The sequence below is a fragment of the Neopsephotus bourkii genome, unplaced genomic scaffold, assembly GCF_033783945.1.
Source record: "Neopsephotus bourkii isolate Nb327-2 ecotype Australia unplaced genomic scaffold, CSIRO-AGI_Nbou_v1 NB_1542, whole genome shotgun sequence".
Classification (NCBI taxonomy): domain Eukaryota; kingdom Metazoa; phylum Chordata; class Aves; order Psittaciformes; family Psittacidae; genus Neopsephotus; species Neopsephotus bourkii.
Genome location: NW_026902018.1, coordinates 173,192 through 187,222, shown reverse-complemented (window position 1 = coordinate 187,222; position 14,031 = coordinate 173,192). Strand labels below are relative to the sequence as shown.

Genomic DNA, 14,031 nt, shown 5'->3' with positions numbered 1-14,031 from the left:
TGCTCCAACCCCCTGCTGCAGCTTGGTGCACCCAGAGCCAGTAGTGCAGGACAGTGTCCAGAAGGCTTTGGAGTGTGTCTAAGGTGGAAGACTGCACAACTTGCTTAGACAGGCCTTGCCAGGGCTTTGTCACCTCACAGGGATAAAGTGTTTCCTGACATGCAGAGAGAACCTCCTGTGTTCAGGTTTGTGCCCATGGTCTCTGGTCCTGCCCCTGGGCACCACTGAGAAGAGCCAGGTTCCATCCTCTTTCACTTCTCTTCAGATATTTATATACACTGATGAGAACTCCTGCAGCTTTCCCTCCTCCAGCCTCAAGAGTCCCAGCAATCCCAGCCTTTCTTCATATGAAAAATGCTTCAGCCCCTCCATCATTGTGGCCCTTTGTTGGACTCGTTACCTGTGGCCCCTTGTCACCCACTTCATTTTCCAGAAGGGCCTTGAGAGCTGCAGGCAGTCTTGGTGCAGAGCATGAGCTTGAGATGAGATGGCTGGTCCAGGATGTCAGAGTGACTTGGCTGACATCAGTGGTCAGCTTGAGCTAGTTGGCCAGCCTTACTGAGAGGGTTTTCTGCATAGTGCCCTAAGACAGTGGTAGGACTTGGGGGCTTCAGTGCTGCAGTGATAACTCTTTAAGCCCCCTGCTGTCTTTGTGGCCACCAATGGGCCATACAGATCCTCAAAGTGCTGCCCAGCTCAGATATAAGCACTGATACCATGTTGGATCTCCCAGCATGAGCTGTACCGCTGTGTCCTGCAGGTTGCTGAGACCAGCCAGCCTGGACTGTTCAGGCTGTGGGCACTCATCGGAAGCGACCTGCACTGCATCAGGCTGAGCATTCCCCGGGTCTTCTATGTCAACCAGCGTGTCCCAAAGCCGGAGGAGGGAGCAGCCTACAGGAAGGTGAGGACCTGACCTTTCTGGAAGGGGGAACAAGTATCTGCCTTGCAGGGCTTTGCTGTCTCATGCCATGGGTGTATCTCATCCAGTACCCAGTCCTTCTGCTAATCCCAGCCTTCCCAGAAAGCAGGTTCTCTGTTATGGGGATTTGTAACAAGCATGAGCATAAACCAGATTTCCTTAGGAGAGAGGAATACCAGGAAGTGGGCTGGCTCCTGCAGCCCTTACAAGTGCCCCACTACTGGCAATGGTGCCATGTGGTGTGATGTGTCCCTTGCCTTGGCAGGTGAACAGGATCCTGCCCCGCTCGAACTTAGTTTACAACCTGTATGAATACTCAGTCCCTGAAGACATGTACCAAGAGCACATCAATGAAATCAATGCAGACCTCTCTGCTCCGGACATTGAGGGGGTCTATGAGACACAGGTAACTTCTTTGGGTACTCGTTTTGAAGGGATGCTGGGTAGCAGCTCATTGGTCTGAATGCCAGTGGAGCAGGAGGATACCTGCCTCTTAGAAATTCAACACCTTGGTGAGACACCAACAATCAAAGACCTTCTACAGCAGAATCCTGGGCAATATACCCATGTTCATCTGGGCAGAGACACTGAGCATCAGCACGTGGTTTAAGGCAGGTCAGGGAAAGGGGCTTTGGTTTATTGGGAGTTAGGAAACCTTGAAGAAGAAAGGCATCATTTAAGGAGAAAGGATGATCTTCCTCCAAACCAGCACCAGCCTGCTGTTCTTTGCACCAGAAAAGATACGGGATATTGAAAGATGGGGGAGAACCCAGCGTGTGTGGAGTTGTACACAGGTCTGAGTGCCTGTCTTCTGAAACAAGGTTGTAAAACTTCAGAGAGAAGAATAGGATACAGCTTGAAAGTTTAGGAAGAGCAAGAACAGACTAAACAGTTTAGTACAAAGCAATCAAGCCAAAATTAAATTTACCAGTGCTATTGATGCTGAAAGCCTGAAAATGAGGAAAGGAAACTGGGATGCTTCTAATGAGGACACTGGTTTGTTCAGCAGCATAAAACCTGGTGACAGGAATGTCATGAAGAAGACATTGTAGTTTCAGGACCTGACCTACATGGAAGTAGGAGAGAAGGTTTTCCAATTGTAAGAGTGAACCTGTATGTTAAAGCATAAAGGTATTTGCTACTAAAAGGCAATGTTGAATTCTGGATCAGAAGTCTTTGTCTAAGTAGGATAAGTTTGGTGTGAGCAGTGGGGCCAAAGACTACAAAATGCTTTCTGAGATGCAAGAGGCTGCAAGGACAGAAAGAGCATCATAGAGTGGGGAGAGTTCAGCTCTGGAAGTTATTGTTACAGCCTGGGACATATTACAGTGAGGCATGATAAAAGAAACCATTTGTAGTCACCTCAAATTTCTGCTTGTAGGAAATCTGGAGGAAGGTCCATGCAAAAGGCAAGGTACAACTCTTAGTAAGCAGCACCCAAAACTCCTTTCACGTTACTGTGCCAGTGTGACTAGGGTGTACACAAATTCATCCTATCTGTAGGAGATCTAGTAGCAAACCTGAGCCCTCTCTGCAACCACAGTGTTTAATAAGTGGAACTAGGTAAGATTTTCAAGGAGAAATCTGAAGAGGAAATTCAAATTAGCAACTGCAGTAAAACAAGGGGCATGGAGATGTTTTAAAGGTATAAAAAGAAGTGAAATGATCAAGGGGTTGCAGCATCTGTCATGCAGGGGGAGGCTGAGTAAGCTGGGGCTTTTCAGCCTTGGGGAGAAGAGGTTCAGGGGGCCTCCTTGGTGGAAGGACTGAAGGAGAGGATCCAGGCTTTTCTGAGGGTTGCTCAGGGAGAGAATGGGAGGCAATGGGCACAAACTGAGAGGTAAATTTTATGTAAGCATCAAAAAGCAGCAAAGGGTGTTTGAGGAAGTTGCCCAGAGGGTTGTGGAGATACAGAGGACCCAGCTGGACTGTGATAATTCTCCGGCTGACTCTGAATACTCTTACGTGTCATTTGCAAGGCAGATGTTGCTCCCCTTGTACTCTCCTGCCTGTTGCATGAAAATGCTCCTGCTTCTTATTCTGGATGCCATGAGAAACATTTTTGATTTAAATTCTTGTCTTTAGCATGAAAGCCTGGTATCTTTTCAGGAGTGTTTATAGCTGAGGAGAGAGAACTCTCTCCCTTTTTGTGGGGGTTTACTTTCTACTGGGTGAAGCTACAGATGCTGTAACCGTAGTGGAGAAGCACTTATTTTGAGATGAAGCCTGTGAGATTTAAGGAGAAGAACACTTATCAGTGCCAGAGGTTTAACGGCTATGTTCTCTACAAAGCTAAGCAGCACCTACTCCTCTGATATTGAGAGTTCTCCTCAGAGGCAGAGTAAGAGATGCTAACTCCAGCTGTGGTAGGCAGTAGCTGGGATTTCGGGATTGGATATAAGGAGGAATTCTTTCCTGTTAGGGTCGTGAGGCACTGGAATAGGTTGCCCAGGGAGGTTGTGAATGCTCCATCCCTGGCAGTGTTCAAGGCCAGGTTGGATGAGGCCTTGGGTGATATGGTTTAGAGCGAGGTGTCCCCGCCCATGGCAGGGGGGTTGGAACTCGATGATCTTAAGGTCCTTTCCAACCCTAACTATTCTATGATTCTATGGACAGAGTCTCCCCAAAAATGTAGCAGGCCTAACACAAGAGAATAATGAGGAAGATGCAAGGAACATTTCCTTGCAGGGATGGGATTTAGGTACCTGGGGATGCTTCAGTTTGCTAAAGGGATCTGAAAATGGGCTATTCTGCAGGACCTATGAAGTCAAAACTGGCATGAGGGAAGAGTAGGCAAGAAATGTTTATTATTACTTGTCATTGTTTTGGGACTTGGTCCCACAGCAAGTCATCCAGGAGCAATCTTCTGCAGCTGTGGAGTTCACAGCTGCAGGGTTCATAAAGCAGGGCAAATGAGTGGTGGATGTCCCATCCTGCTGGTTATCTGGTGGTTCAGATGAAGCCTTTGTCTTGAGGGAGTGCCAAACCACAGGTTGCAGACTTGCAAGATCGCCCAGATACTGTTCCACACATCCTCCATAGGATCTGCTGCTGCCCTGGGTGGTGGATAAGAACATGTGTAAATTAAAATACACGTTCAGTATCTCCAGCACTGGCAGGGAGATACCAAACTCATGTGGAGGCTCCTCAGTTATGTCCTGCCCCTGGTTTTTAAGCCAGGCTCTAGGTCTGAAGCCCCAACCAGTAGCTTGGTAGTGGAATATGGTTCCACCACATCTCTCCCCATCGTTACAGGTGCCGCTGCTCTTCCGCGCCCTGATGCAACTGGGCTGTGTGTGCATGGTCAGCAGACAGCTTGTCGGGCACCTGGCAGGGCGGGAAGCTGAAACCTTCGATATCGATCACCTAGAGATGCGCTCACTGGCCCAGTTCACATACCTGGAGCCAGGTGAGGTGCTTGGGAGAGGGCTGGGGGGCACCCAGGGCCAGGTGCCTGCAGGTCTCACTCAGGATCTGTGCTCTGTTCCTAGGAAGCATTCGCCACATCTACCTCTACCACAGCTCCCAGGGCAGCAAGGCACTCTTGGGCCTTTTCATCCCCTCCCAGCGCAAAGCTGCCGTCTTTGTGCTGGACAAGGTAAGGGGGAACTTGGGGGTTGGAGGGTTGGGGTGCTGGGGATGGAAAGCTGGATGTGTCCCAGCAGTGTGCACTTGAGCCCGCCCCGTGTGCTGGGCTGCACCCCCAGAGTGTGAGCGACAGCTCAGGGAGGGGATCCTGCCCCTCTGCTGTGCTCTGGGGAGACCCCCCCTGCAGCCTCCATTCAGCTCTGGGGCAGCAGCACAATGGGGACGTGGAGCTGTTGGAGCGAGTGCAGAGGAGGCCACAGAAAAGAGGTAGGAGCACCTCTGCTATGAGGAAAAGCTGAGCTGGGATTTTTCAGCCTGGAGAAGGCTCTGGGGAGACCATATCGTGGCCCTTCAATCCTTAAAGGGGGCCTATAAGAAAAATAGGGAGAGACTTATTAGTAGGGCCTGTTGTGATAGAATAAGGGGTGATGGTTTTAAACTAAAAGGGGGGAGACTCAGGCTGAACATGAGGAAGAAATTTGTTAGCATGAGGATGGTGAAACATTAGCACAGGTTGCCTAGAGTGGTGGTGGACGCACCCTGGGCAACCTGATCTAGGTGAAGATGTCCCTGCTTACTGCAGGGGGATTGGACTAGATGACCTCTGAATGTCTCTTCCAACCCAAACTATTCTCTGCTTCTATGATCGGGATCAGGCAGTGGGAGTTTTCTGCCACGTTTTGATAGGGCTTGGTGAAAGGCGCCTAATGATGCACGGAGGGGAGAACCCCATGGCACCATGGAGTGCAGGGTCCTCTCTCCCTGGCTCTGACCCAGTCCTGCTTGGGTGCAGGTCCGCAGCAACCAGATGCCAAATCTCAGCACCCTCTTCTCGGCGGAGCGCAGCGCACTGCTGGAGAAGGTGGGTGAGGAGCTACTGCCCCCAGACAAGCACACCTTTGAAGTGCGTGCTGAGACCGACCCCAAGACCATTTATAGAGCCATCCAGCGGCTGCTGCTGGCCTACAAGGTGAGATGAACGTATAAGGTCTCTGCAGGACCTTGTCCATGCAGGCATGTGGGAAGGGGAGGATGCTGGGGAAGGCACTGCTCAGCTGCTGGCCCACAGGTGAAGGTAGAAAGTGGGTGTTGCTCAAGGGCTTTGTTTTGCTTGGGGTGGCTTGCCTAGGGCAGTGCCAGCACTGAGGCCATCTCAGTATCTCCTCCCAGCCCTGTGCTCAGCTAGAAAGCTGGTTGCACAGGTGGGTATTGCAGGAGCACTGGTGTGTGCTGTCCCCACCATGGGGACCTGCTGTGGGACAGGGTACCTGGCACTGCAGGGGTCCTCCTGAGGGAAGGCACTTCCTGGAGAGGTGCATCAGGACATGTCCTCTTCATGCAGGATGAGCGCCGAGGCCCCACACTGGTGGCTGTGCAGTCTAACTGGGACCTGAAACGGCTGCTGAGCGGGATCCCCATCATTGAGGAGTTCCCTTTGGTCCCCATCCAGCTGGTAGATGACATCAGCTACTCGGTCCTGGACTGGCAGCGCCACGCTGCCCGCCGCATGATCCGCCACTACCTCAACCTGGACACGTGCCTCTCGCAGGCGTTCGAGATGAGCAGGTGCCTGGGGATGCCGTGCCCTTGCTGGGACCATGGGAAGCTGCCTCATCCCGTGAGGGAAGGAACAGGGGTCCCTGTTTTCTCTACAGCTGTGCTCACCCCGTGACCATTCACCTCTCTGTGCCCCAGGTATTACCACATCCCCATTGGGAACCTCCCCAGTGACATCTCTACCTTTGGCTCTGACCTGTTCTTCTCCCGCCACCTCCGTCGTCACAACCACTTGCTGTGGCTGTCACCCACGGCCCGCCCAGACCTGGGGGGTAAGGAGGCTGATGACAACCGCCTCGTCATGGACTTTGATGAGAGAGCCTCTGTGGAGATCAACAACCCTGGCTGCTACTCCACAGGTGAGGAGAGAAGGGTACTAGCACTGCCTGGAGGCAGAACTGGAGCCTGTTCTACAGGCCTTGTAAAAGGATGGCTGCAGTCTCCTAAGAGAGCGTAGTAACAGGCTAGCTGAACTGTTCATCCCTGGTAACTCTAGAACAGGTCTTTCATGGAGGTGGGGGCTGCTCCAGTAAGTTCTGAGCTCCTCTGCTGCAGCTTCCAGACGAATGAGTGTTGCCCAGAGGATCAGTAGATCCAAGTCTTGCTGGCAGACTTGGCCAGGCAAGACAGTCACACCTATGCAAGTGTCTTCCCACTCAGTGTGACAGCACATACAGATCACCTTCTAACTGTGAAAAGCTTTTGTGGCAGACGGGCAAGGGGGAGTGTCCTGCTTGGTCCTTTGCACTCCCTGCCCCTGAGAGGTTGTGTTTGCTGTTAGTGTGTCTGGAGCTGGACATCCAGAGCTTGGCTGTCAACACGGTGTTGCAGTCCCACCACATAAACGACATGGAAGGAGGCTCCAGCATGAGCATCAGCTTTGATGTGATTCAGCAGGCATCCCTAGAAGACATGGTGACAGGGAACCAAGCTGCCAACATCCCCGCCAGCTATGATGAAACTGCCCTCTGCTCCAACACTTTCAGGTATGGCTGTAGGAGCCAGCAGGAGGGGGAGCACCTGGTCTCCATCCTGACAGGTCTTTATGAGGGTCCTACCTCTCATTCCATCCTTTGTTTCCTAGACTTGTGCCAGAAGCAGGGCTTGTAGGGTACTCTAAATCCAAATTCAGGTCTTGAGAGCAGGGCAGACATCTTCTCCAACAGACTTGAAGATCCTGGCTCAGAACTGCCTGGTGGTTCAGACTGCAGATGTTTGGAGATGTTGGTGAAGATCCAACCTTCTCCTGTTTCTGCTTCCTTCAGGCTCCACCAAGTTAGAGAGGCACATATTGACTCTGTGCCTTATGTGTTGAGGGCTCACATGTCTGTGCTCTGGCAGAGTTCCCGCTTTGAATCCTCCAGCATACCTGAGAACACATGCCTGTGTGGAAGGGGAAGGGGGTCTCATGGCTTGTGGGGTCTTTCCTGGCCGGTGGAGTGATGCCTCTGCTCCCTGGCAGGATCCTGAAGAGCATGGTGGTGAGCTGGGTGAAGGAGATCACGCAGTATCACAACGTCTATGCAGACAACCAGGTCATTCACTTCTACCGCTGGCTCCGCTCTCCTTCCTCCCTGCTCTATGACCCAGCACTGCACCGCATGCTCCACAACATGATGAAGAAGCTTTTCCTGCAGTAAGTGAGACCTGGAATGTGCCGGTCTAGTGAATGGGGAAGGGACAGGCATGACTGCTGCAGCCTCCAGAGAGGTGGGCAGTAAGTCTTCCATGGGTTGCATCTGCTCCTGGGGCTTTGCTTTCCTGCCCACTGCCTCCTGTTCCTGTGCAGGCTGGTGGCAGAGTTCAAGCGCTTGGGCTCCTCAGTGGTTTATGCCAACTTCAACCGCATCATTCTGTGCACCAAAAAGCGGCGCATCGAGGATGCCATCAGCTACATGGAATACATCATCAACAGGTGGGGGCTTGCCAAGCCAGGCTTGGAGATCCATCCTGTGGATGATGGAGCAGGGCTCGGGGCCAGGGAGGGGGTGCTGATTCTTTGCCTTTTGATGGACCTGAGCACTGAATTTCTATTTCTGATATATTATTTTATTATTTTTCTTTTGGCAAAGCTATGGGAGGGCTGAGGGTTCCCAGCTCTCTTGTTCTCTTGCTGTCATTCCTGGAGTAGGGATCTGCCCCTTAGCTGTCCTCTATAGGTAACATTTCAAGAGTACTCATAGGCTTCAATCCAGAAGAGACCTTGAGGAGCAGCTTGAGGTGCCCAGCATCTCTTCCTCTGGCTGGCTTTCAGGTCCCATGTCACAGCCACCTTGACACAAGAATAGGGAGCCAGGACTTGTTGGGCATGACTTCTCCTGGGGTCTCTGCTAGTGGTTGGATGGGTAGGGGAGCCCTCTCTTTTCTCCCAGCACCACGTCCTCATGGAGTCCCATGGAGAAGGCTCTGAATTAGGGACGATGGCAGCGATGTGGCTGACTGCAGTTTCTTCCTTCCAGCATCCACTCCAAGGAGATCTTCCATTCTCTGACCATCTCCTTTTCCCGCTGCTGGGAGTTCCTCCTCTGGATGGATCCAGCAAATTATGGAGGTATCAAGGGCAAAGTGGATTCTCGCATCCACTATGGGGAGGTAAGAGACTGGAAGTGCTCAGAACTCCAGAAGCAGGGTGCTGGGGGGCTGAGATGAGTGGGGAGGTGTTGGCTGGGCATGAGGAAATGCTGTGATATCCCTGGGTCCTCCAGAAGGACACCAGCAAGAGTCAAGTGTGGGAGGAGGAGCAGGAGGACAGCGAGGAGGAGGAGGAGGAGGAGGTGGTGGCGGTGGGGGAAGAAGAGGAAGGGGAGCTGAATGTGGAGGAGCTGCTGGAGAACAGCTGGAACATGGCGCAGTTCCTGCCTCAGGCCGCCTCCTGCCAGAGTTACTTCCTGATGATTGTGTCAGGTGAGCTGTCCCAGGGTGGGATGGGGCCGCTTGTGCCTCCCCAGCGGCAGGGAGAGCCTGCGGTGGGGCAGCTGCTGGCACAGCTGGAGCCTTGCCCATGTCTCCCCAGCCTACATCGTGGCCGTGTACCACAGCATGAAGGAGGAGCTGCGGCGCAGTGCCCCTGGGAGCACCCCTGTCAAGAGGAGAAGCACCAGCCAGGTGTCCCAAGAGGCACTGGGAGAGATGGGGGCCCTGCCTGGTGAGTGCTGAGCCATGGGGCAGCCCTGAAGCCACCCACCTTGCGGTTCCCATCTGCCACCATATGGGTGAAGTGCTCTCTGCTCCATCTCTCTAGGCACGATCACCTTCTCACAGGATTATGTGGCCAATGAGCTCACCCAGAGCTTCTTCAGCATCACCCAGAAGATCCAGAAGAAGATATCTGCTTCTCGAAATGCCACTGAGCCTTCAGACATGTTCCCGGTGCTGCCTGGCTCCTACTTGCCCCTCAACAACCCAGCTTTGGAGTTCATCAAGTATGTTTGCAAGGTCAGCAGTATGAGCCAGGCCCCATTTCTGAAGGCTTGTGATCAGGGCTCAAATTCTGGTCCTCATCCACTTTGTCTTGCCCTGCGCCCGGGTGAGGTCATGAGGATGTGAGCTGCCCTGCTGGTGAGGACACTGTCTTCTCTGCGGGTAGACTCACCTGGCTCATTCTTGTAGGTCCTTTCCCTGGATGCCAATATAACCAACCAGGTGAACAAACTGCGCCGGGACCTGCTGCGGCTCATTGAGGTGGGCGAGTTCTCAGAAGCTGCCCAGTTCCGGGACCCTTGCCGCTCCTATGTGCTCCCTGAAGTCATCTGCAGGAACTGCAACTTCTGCAGGGACCTGGACCTGTGCAAGGACCCTGCCCTCTCCCAGGTGCAGCTTCGTTTGTAGGGACACCAGATACCCCAGCATGGCAATGCTGAAGGCTGGTTCATCACATTACCTATCTACTCTCTCAGCCCCTTTGCTTTATAGCTCTGCTTGCTGCTGGTGACCAGTGTCACCTAAAGGCCATTCTCTGTTCACCTCCTTTTCTAGCTGCTTGTGACAGGTCTGAGCATCCCTTGGCTTTGGCTGATGCTCTGTCCTCTCCAGAAACCAGTTACCACTTCCCTGTGTCTGGGACTCCTGCTGCTCACCTCCCATCTCTTTGCCCCTAGGATGGGTCAGCGGTGCCCGGCTGGGTCTGCTCCAACTGCCAAATGCAGTATGACTCTGATGCCATCGAAGCAGCACTGGTGGAAGCCCTTCAGAAGAAGCTGATGGCTTTTGTGCTGCAGGATCTGGTGAGTGTGGGACTCCCCAGCTCTGCCCATCCCCCTGGCTGGCCGAGGCCGGACACATTCACTCTGCCCAGGCAGAGAGGTGAGCAAGGAGACAAGATCAAGCCCAACACTCTTTGACCTCAAGGTGTGCAAGAAGTGTCATGGTGTGAAGGAGAGAAACATGCCAGTGTACTGCAGCTGTGCTGGAGACTTTGCCCTCACCATCTCCTCCCAGGTACGCCTGCACTCTCATGCCAAGCCCAGTCCTATGCAGTAGCTCCCAGAGGGGCATCAAGGAGCCCTGCAGTGCCCTGTCCTGCTCTGTCTCCTCTAACTTGTCCCTGGGGGACCTGCCCTGCCCAGCTACCTCCTGGAGCCCCCAGGAGTGCTGAGTTGTGCCTTCCCTCCCTCTTGCCTTCTCCCCAGACCTTTATGGAGCATGTCAAAGTCTTCCAGAGCATCGCCCGGCACTACAGCATGGCCTATCTGCTGGAAACCATTGAGTGGCTGCTGTGCACCAATCCGCAGCTGCAGCAATGAGGGGTTGGGGGGTGCTGCTCCTCCTGCTTGCAGCGGGGGCTGTGTCCTGCCCGCAGGAGTGTGCTCACGGACAAGAGGAGCTGTGCCCTGCTCCTGCCCCAGGGAGCCGTGCCAGGGCTGGGGCTGTCTTGGCCCCAGTCGGCTGCAGGGGGAGCTCGTGGAACAAGGGGCTGGAGCTGTGCTCCACAGCTCGATGCTGGCCCCCCCCCTACTTTTAATAATATTTCTATAAATAAATGGATTGTACAATCCTCCAAGGAAGATACCTGGGATGTGTTTCCTCCTTGCTTAAAGATCTCTCCTACACGATGCCCCTGGCTCTATTACAAAGCACTTCCCTTAGCCATTTAGCCTATTCTTTACCAACCTGAGATCCCAGGTAGCAGCCCCACACTCCTCCAGGCAAGGTAATTGAGATGTGCTTCATTTTCTGTCTGGAGATCTCCACAATATTCCTGCCTCCTGCGTATTTCCTGGAATGATGCAGTCTGTTTTTTAGAACCCTGAGCTCCCAGGTAGCAGCCCCAGACTCCTCCAGGGAAGGTACCAGAGATCTATTCCCTATTTTGCTGAAAGATCTCTCTTCCAGGATGCTCCTGGCTCTGTTACAAAGCAATTCCCAGAGTCCTTTAGCCCATTCTTTAGGAATTGGAGATCATAGGTAGCATCCGCACAGTCCTCCAGGGCAGGTACTTGGGATGTGCTTCCTTTTGTTGCTCAAGATCTCCCTTCCAGGATACTACAGGCTGTCCAGCATAGTGTTTCCTGGAATGCCTCACCCTGTTCTTTGGGAATCTGAGCTCCCAGGTAGCAGCCCCAGACTCCTCCAGGGAAGGTACCAGAGATGTTTCCTCTTTTTGCTGAAAGATCTCTCCTCCAGGGTGCTCCTGGCTCTTGTGCTTAGGATTTCCTGGAATCATTCAGCATATTCAAGAATATGAGAGCCCGGGTATCAGCCCCACAGTACTCAAGGGAAAGTACTTGAGATGCGCTTCATCTTTTGGTTGAAGATCTCTCCTCCAGGACGCTCCTGCCTCTCCAGCACAGTATTTCCTGGAATCATTCAGCCTCTTCTTTAGGAATGGGAGATCCCAGGTAGCAGCCCCAGACTCCTCCAGGGAAGGTACCAGAGATCTATTTCCTCTTTTGCTGAAAGATCTCTCCTCCAGGATGCTCCTGGCTCTGTTACAAAGGAATTCCAAGGCTCAAGCCTATATTTACAAAGTCAGGTCCCAGGTAGCACCGCACACTCCTCCAGGGCAGGTACTTGGGATGTGCTTCCTTTTGTCACTCAAGATCTCTCTTCCAGGATACTACAGGCTCTCCAGCGCAGTATTTCCTGGAATGCCTCACCCTGTTCTTTAGGAATGGGAGATCCCAGGTAGCAGCCCCAGACTCCTCCAGGGAAGGTACCTGAGTCAAGTTTTCTCTCTTCAAAGAGGACCTCTTCCCCTGGGATTCACCCAAGACTCCTCCAAGGCATCTCCCAGAGCCTTCTGAGATCTTCTTTAACAACCCGAGATGCTGGGTAGCAGCCCCAGACTTCTCCAGGGAAGGTACCCAGGATGTGTTTCCTCTTTTGCTGAAAGATCTCTCCTCCAGGATGCTCCTGGCTCTGTTACAAAGCAATTCCCAGAGTCCTTTAGCCCGTTCTTTAGGAACTGGAGATCATAGGTAGCATCCGCACACTCCTCCAGGGCAGGTACTTGGGATGTGCTTCCTTTTGTCACTCAAGATCTCTCTTCCAGGATACTACAGGCTCTCCAGCACAGTATTTCCTGGAATGTCTCACCCTGTTCTTTGGGAATGTGAGATCCCAGGTAGCAGCCCCAGACTCCTCCAGGGAAGGTACCAGAGATGTTTCCTCTTTTCTAAAGATCTCTCCTCCAGGATGCTCCTGGCTCTGTTACAAAGGAATTCCCAGGCTCATTAGCCATATTTAACAAAGTAGGTCCCAGGTAGCACCGCACATCCTCCAGGGCAGGTACTTGGGATGTGCTTCCTTTTGTCACTCAAGATCTCTCTTCCAGGATACTACAGGCTCTCCAGCACAGTATTTCCTGGAATGCCTCACCCTGTTCTTTACGAATGGCAGATCCCAGGTAGCAGCCCCAGACTCCTCCAGGGAAGGTACCAGAGATGTTTCTCTTTTTGCTGAAAGATCTCTCCTCCAGGGTGCTCCTGGCTCTTGTGCTTAGGATTTCCTGGAATCATTCAGCATATTCAAGAATCTGAGAGCCCGGGTATCAGCCCCACAGTCCTCAAGGGAAAGTACTTGAGATGCGCTTCATCTTTTGGTTGAAGATCTCTCCTCCAGGACGCTCCTGCCTCTCCAGCACAGTATTTCCTGGAATCATTCAGCCTCTTCTTTAGGAATGGGAGATCCCAGGTAGCAGCCCCAGACTCCTCCAGGGAAGGTACCAGAGATCTATTTCCTCTTTTGCTGAAAGATCTCTCCTCCAGGATGCTCCTGGCTCTGTTACAAAGGAATTCCAAGGCTCATGTAGCCTATATTTTAACAAAGTCAGGTCCCAGGTAGCGGCCGCACACTCCTCCAGGGCAGGTACTTGGGATGTGCTTCCTTTTGTTACGCAAGATCTCTCTTCCAGGATACCACAGGCTCTCCAGCACAGTATTTCCTGGAATGTCTCACCCTGTTCTTTAGGAATGGGAGATCCCAGGTAGCAGCCCCAGACTCCTCCAGGGAAGGTACCAGAGATGGTTCCTCTTTTGCTGAAAGATCTCTCCTGCAGGATGCTCCTGGCTCTGTTACAAAGGAATTCCCAGGCTCATGTAGCCTATATTTTAACAAAGTCAGGTCCCAGGTAGCATCCGCACAGTCCTCCAGGGCAGGTACTTGGGATGTGCTTCCTTTTGTCACTCAAGATCTCTCTTCCAGGATACTACAGGCTCTCCAGCACAGTATTTCCTGGAATGCCTCACCCTGTTCTTTAGGAATGGGAGATCCCAGGTAGCAGCCCCAGACTCCTCCAGGGAAGGTACCTGAGTCAAGTTTTCTCTCTTCAAAGAGGACCTCTTCCCCTGGGATTCACCCAAGACTCCTCCAAGGCATCTCCCAGAGCCTTCTGAGATCTTCTTTAACAACCCGAGATGCTGGGTAGCAGCCCCAGACTTCTCCAGGGAAGGTACCCAGGATGTGTTTCCTCTTTTGCTGAAAGATCTCTCTTCCAGGATGCTCCTGGCTCTGTTACAAAGCAATTC

At 52.6% G+C, this 14,031-nt stretch overlaps 1 protein-coding gene across 2 annotated transcripts in view; it reads left to right on the top strand.

The window, feature by feature from the left end:
- POLE (DNA polymerase epsilon, catalytic subunit) overlaps positions 1-10,835 on the top strand; it is a 29,198-nt gene extending 18,363 nt beyond the window's left edge. Inside the window, exons 31-48 of one of the 2 annotated variants that reach the window (XM_061370443.1) lie at positions 761-904; positions 1,188-1,328; positions 4,178-4,331; positions 4,414-4,520; positions 5,304-5,480; positions 5,853-6,076; positions 6,206-6,426; positions 6,849-7,053; positions 7,530-7,703; positions 7,857-7,982; positions 8,527-8,659; positions 8,776-8,971; positions 9,081-9,212; positions 9,309-9,502; positions 9,677-9,877; positions 10,165-10,290; positions 10,415-10,504; positions 10,696-10,835. In XM_061370443.1, the coding sequence (XP_061226427.1) occupies positions 761-904; positions 1,188-1,328; positions 4,178-4,331; positions 4,414-4,520; positions 5,304-5,480; positions 5,853-6,076; positions 6,206-6,426; positions 6,849-7,053; positions 7,530-7,703; positions 7,857-7,982; positions 8,527-8,659; positions 8,776-8,971; positions 9,081-9,212; positions 9,309-9,502; positions 9,677-9,877; positions 10,165-10,290; positions 10,415-10,504; positions 10,696-10,809 (2,859 nt within the window). In that variant the 3' untranslated portion in view covers positions 10,810-10,835. Of the gene's footprint in view, positions 1-760; positions 905-1,187; positions 1,329-4,177; positions 4,332-4,413; positions 4,521-5,303; positions 5,481-5,852; positions 6,077-6,205; positions 6,427-6,848; positions 7,054-7,529; positions 7,704-7,856; positions 7,983-8,526; positions 8,660-8,772; positions 8,972-9,080; positions 9,213-9,308; positions 9,503-9,676; positions 9,878-10,164; positions 10,291-10,414; positions 10,505-10,695 lie in introns of both variants that reach the window. The other variant, XM_061370442.1, reaches the window with a different exon arrangement.
- The last annotated feature ends 3,196 nt before the right edge of the window (positions 10,836-14,031 follow it).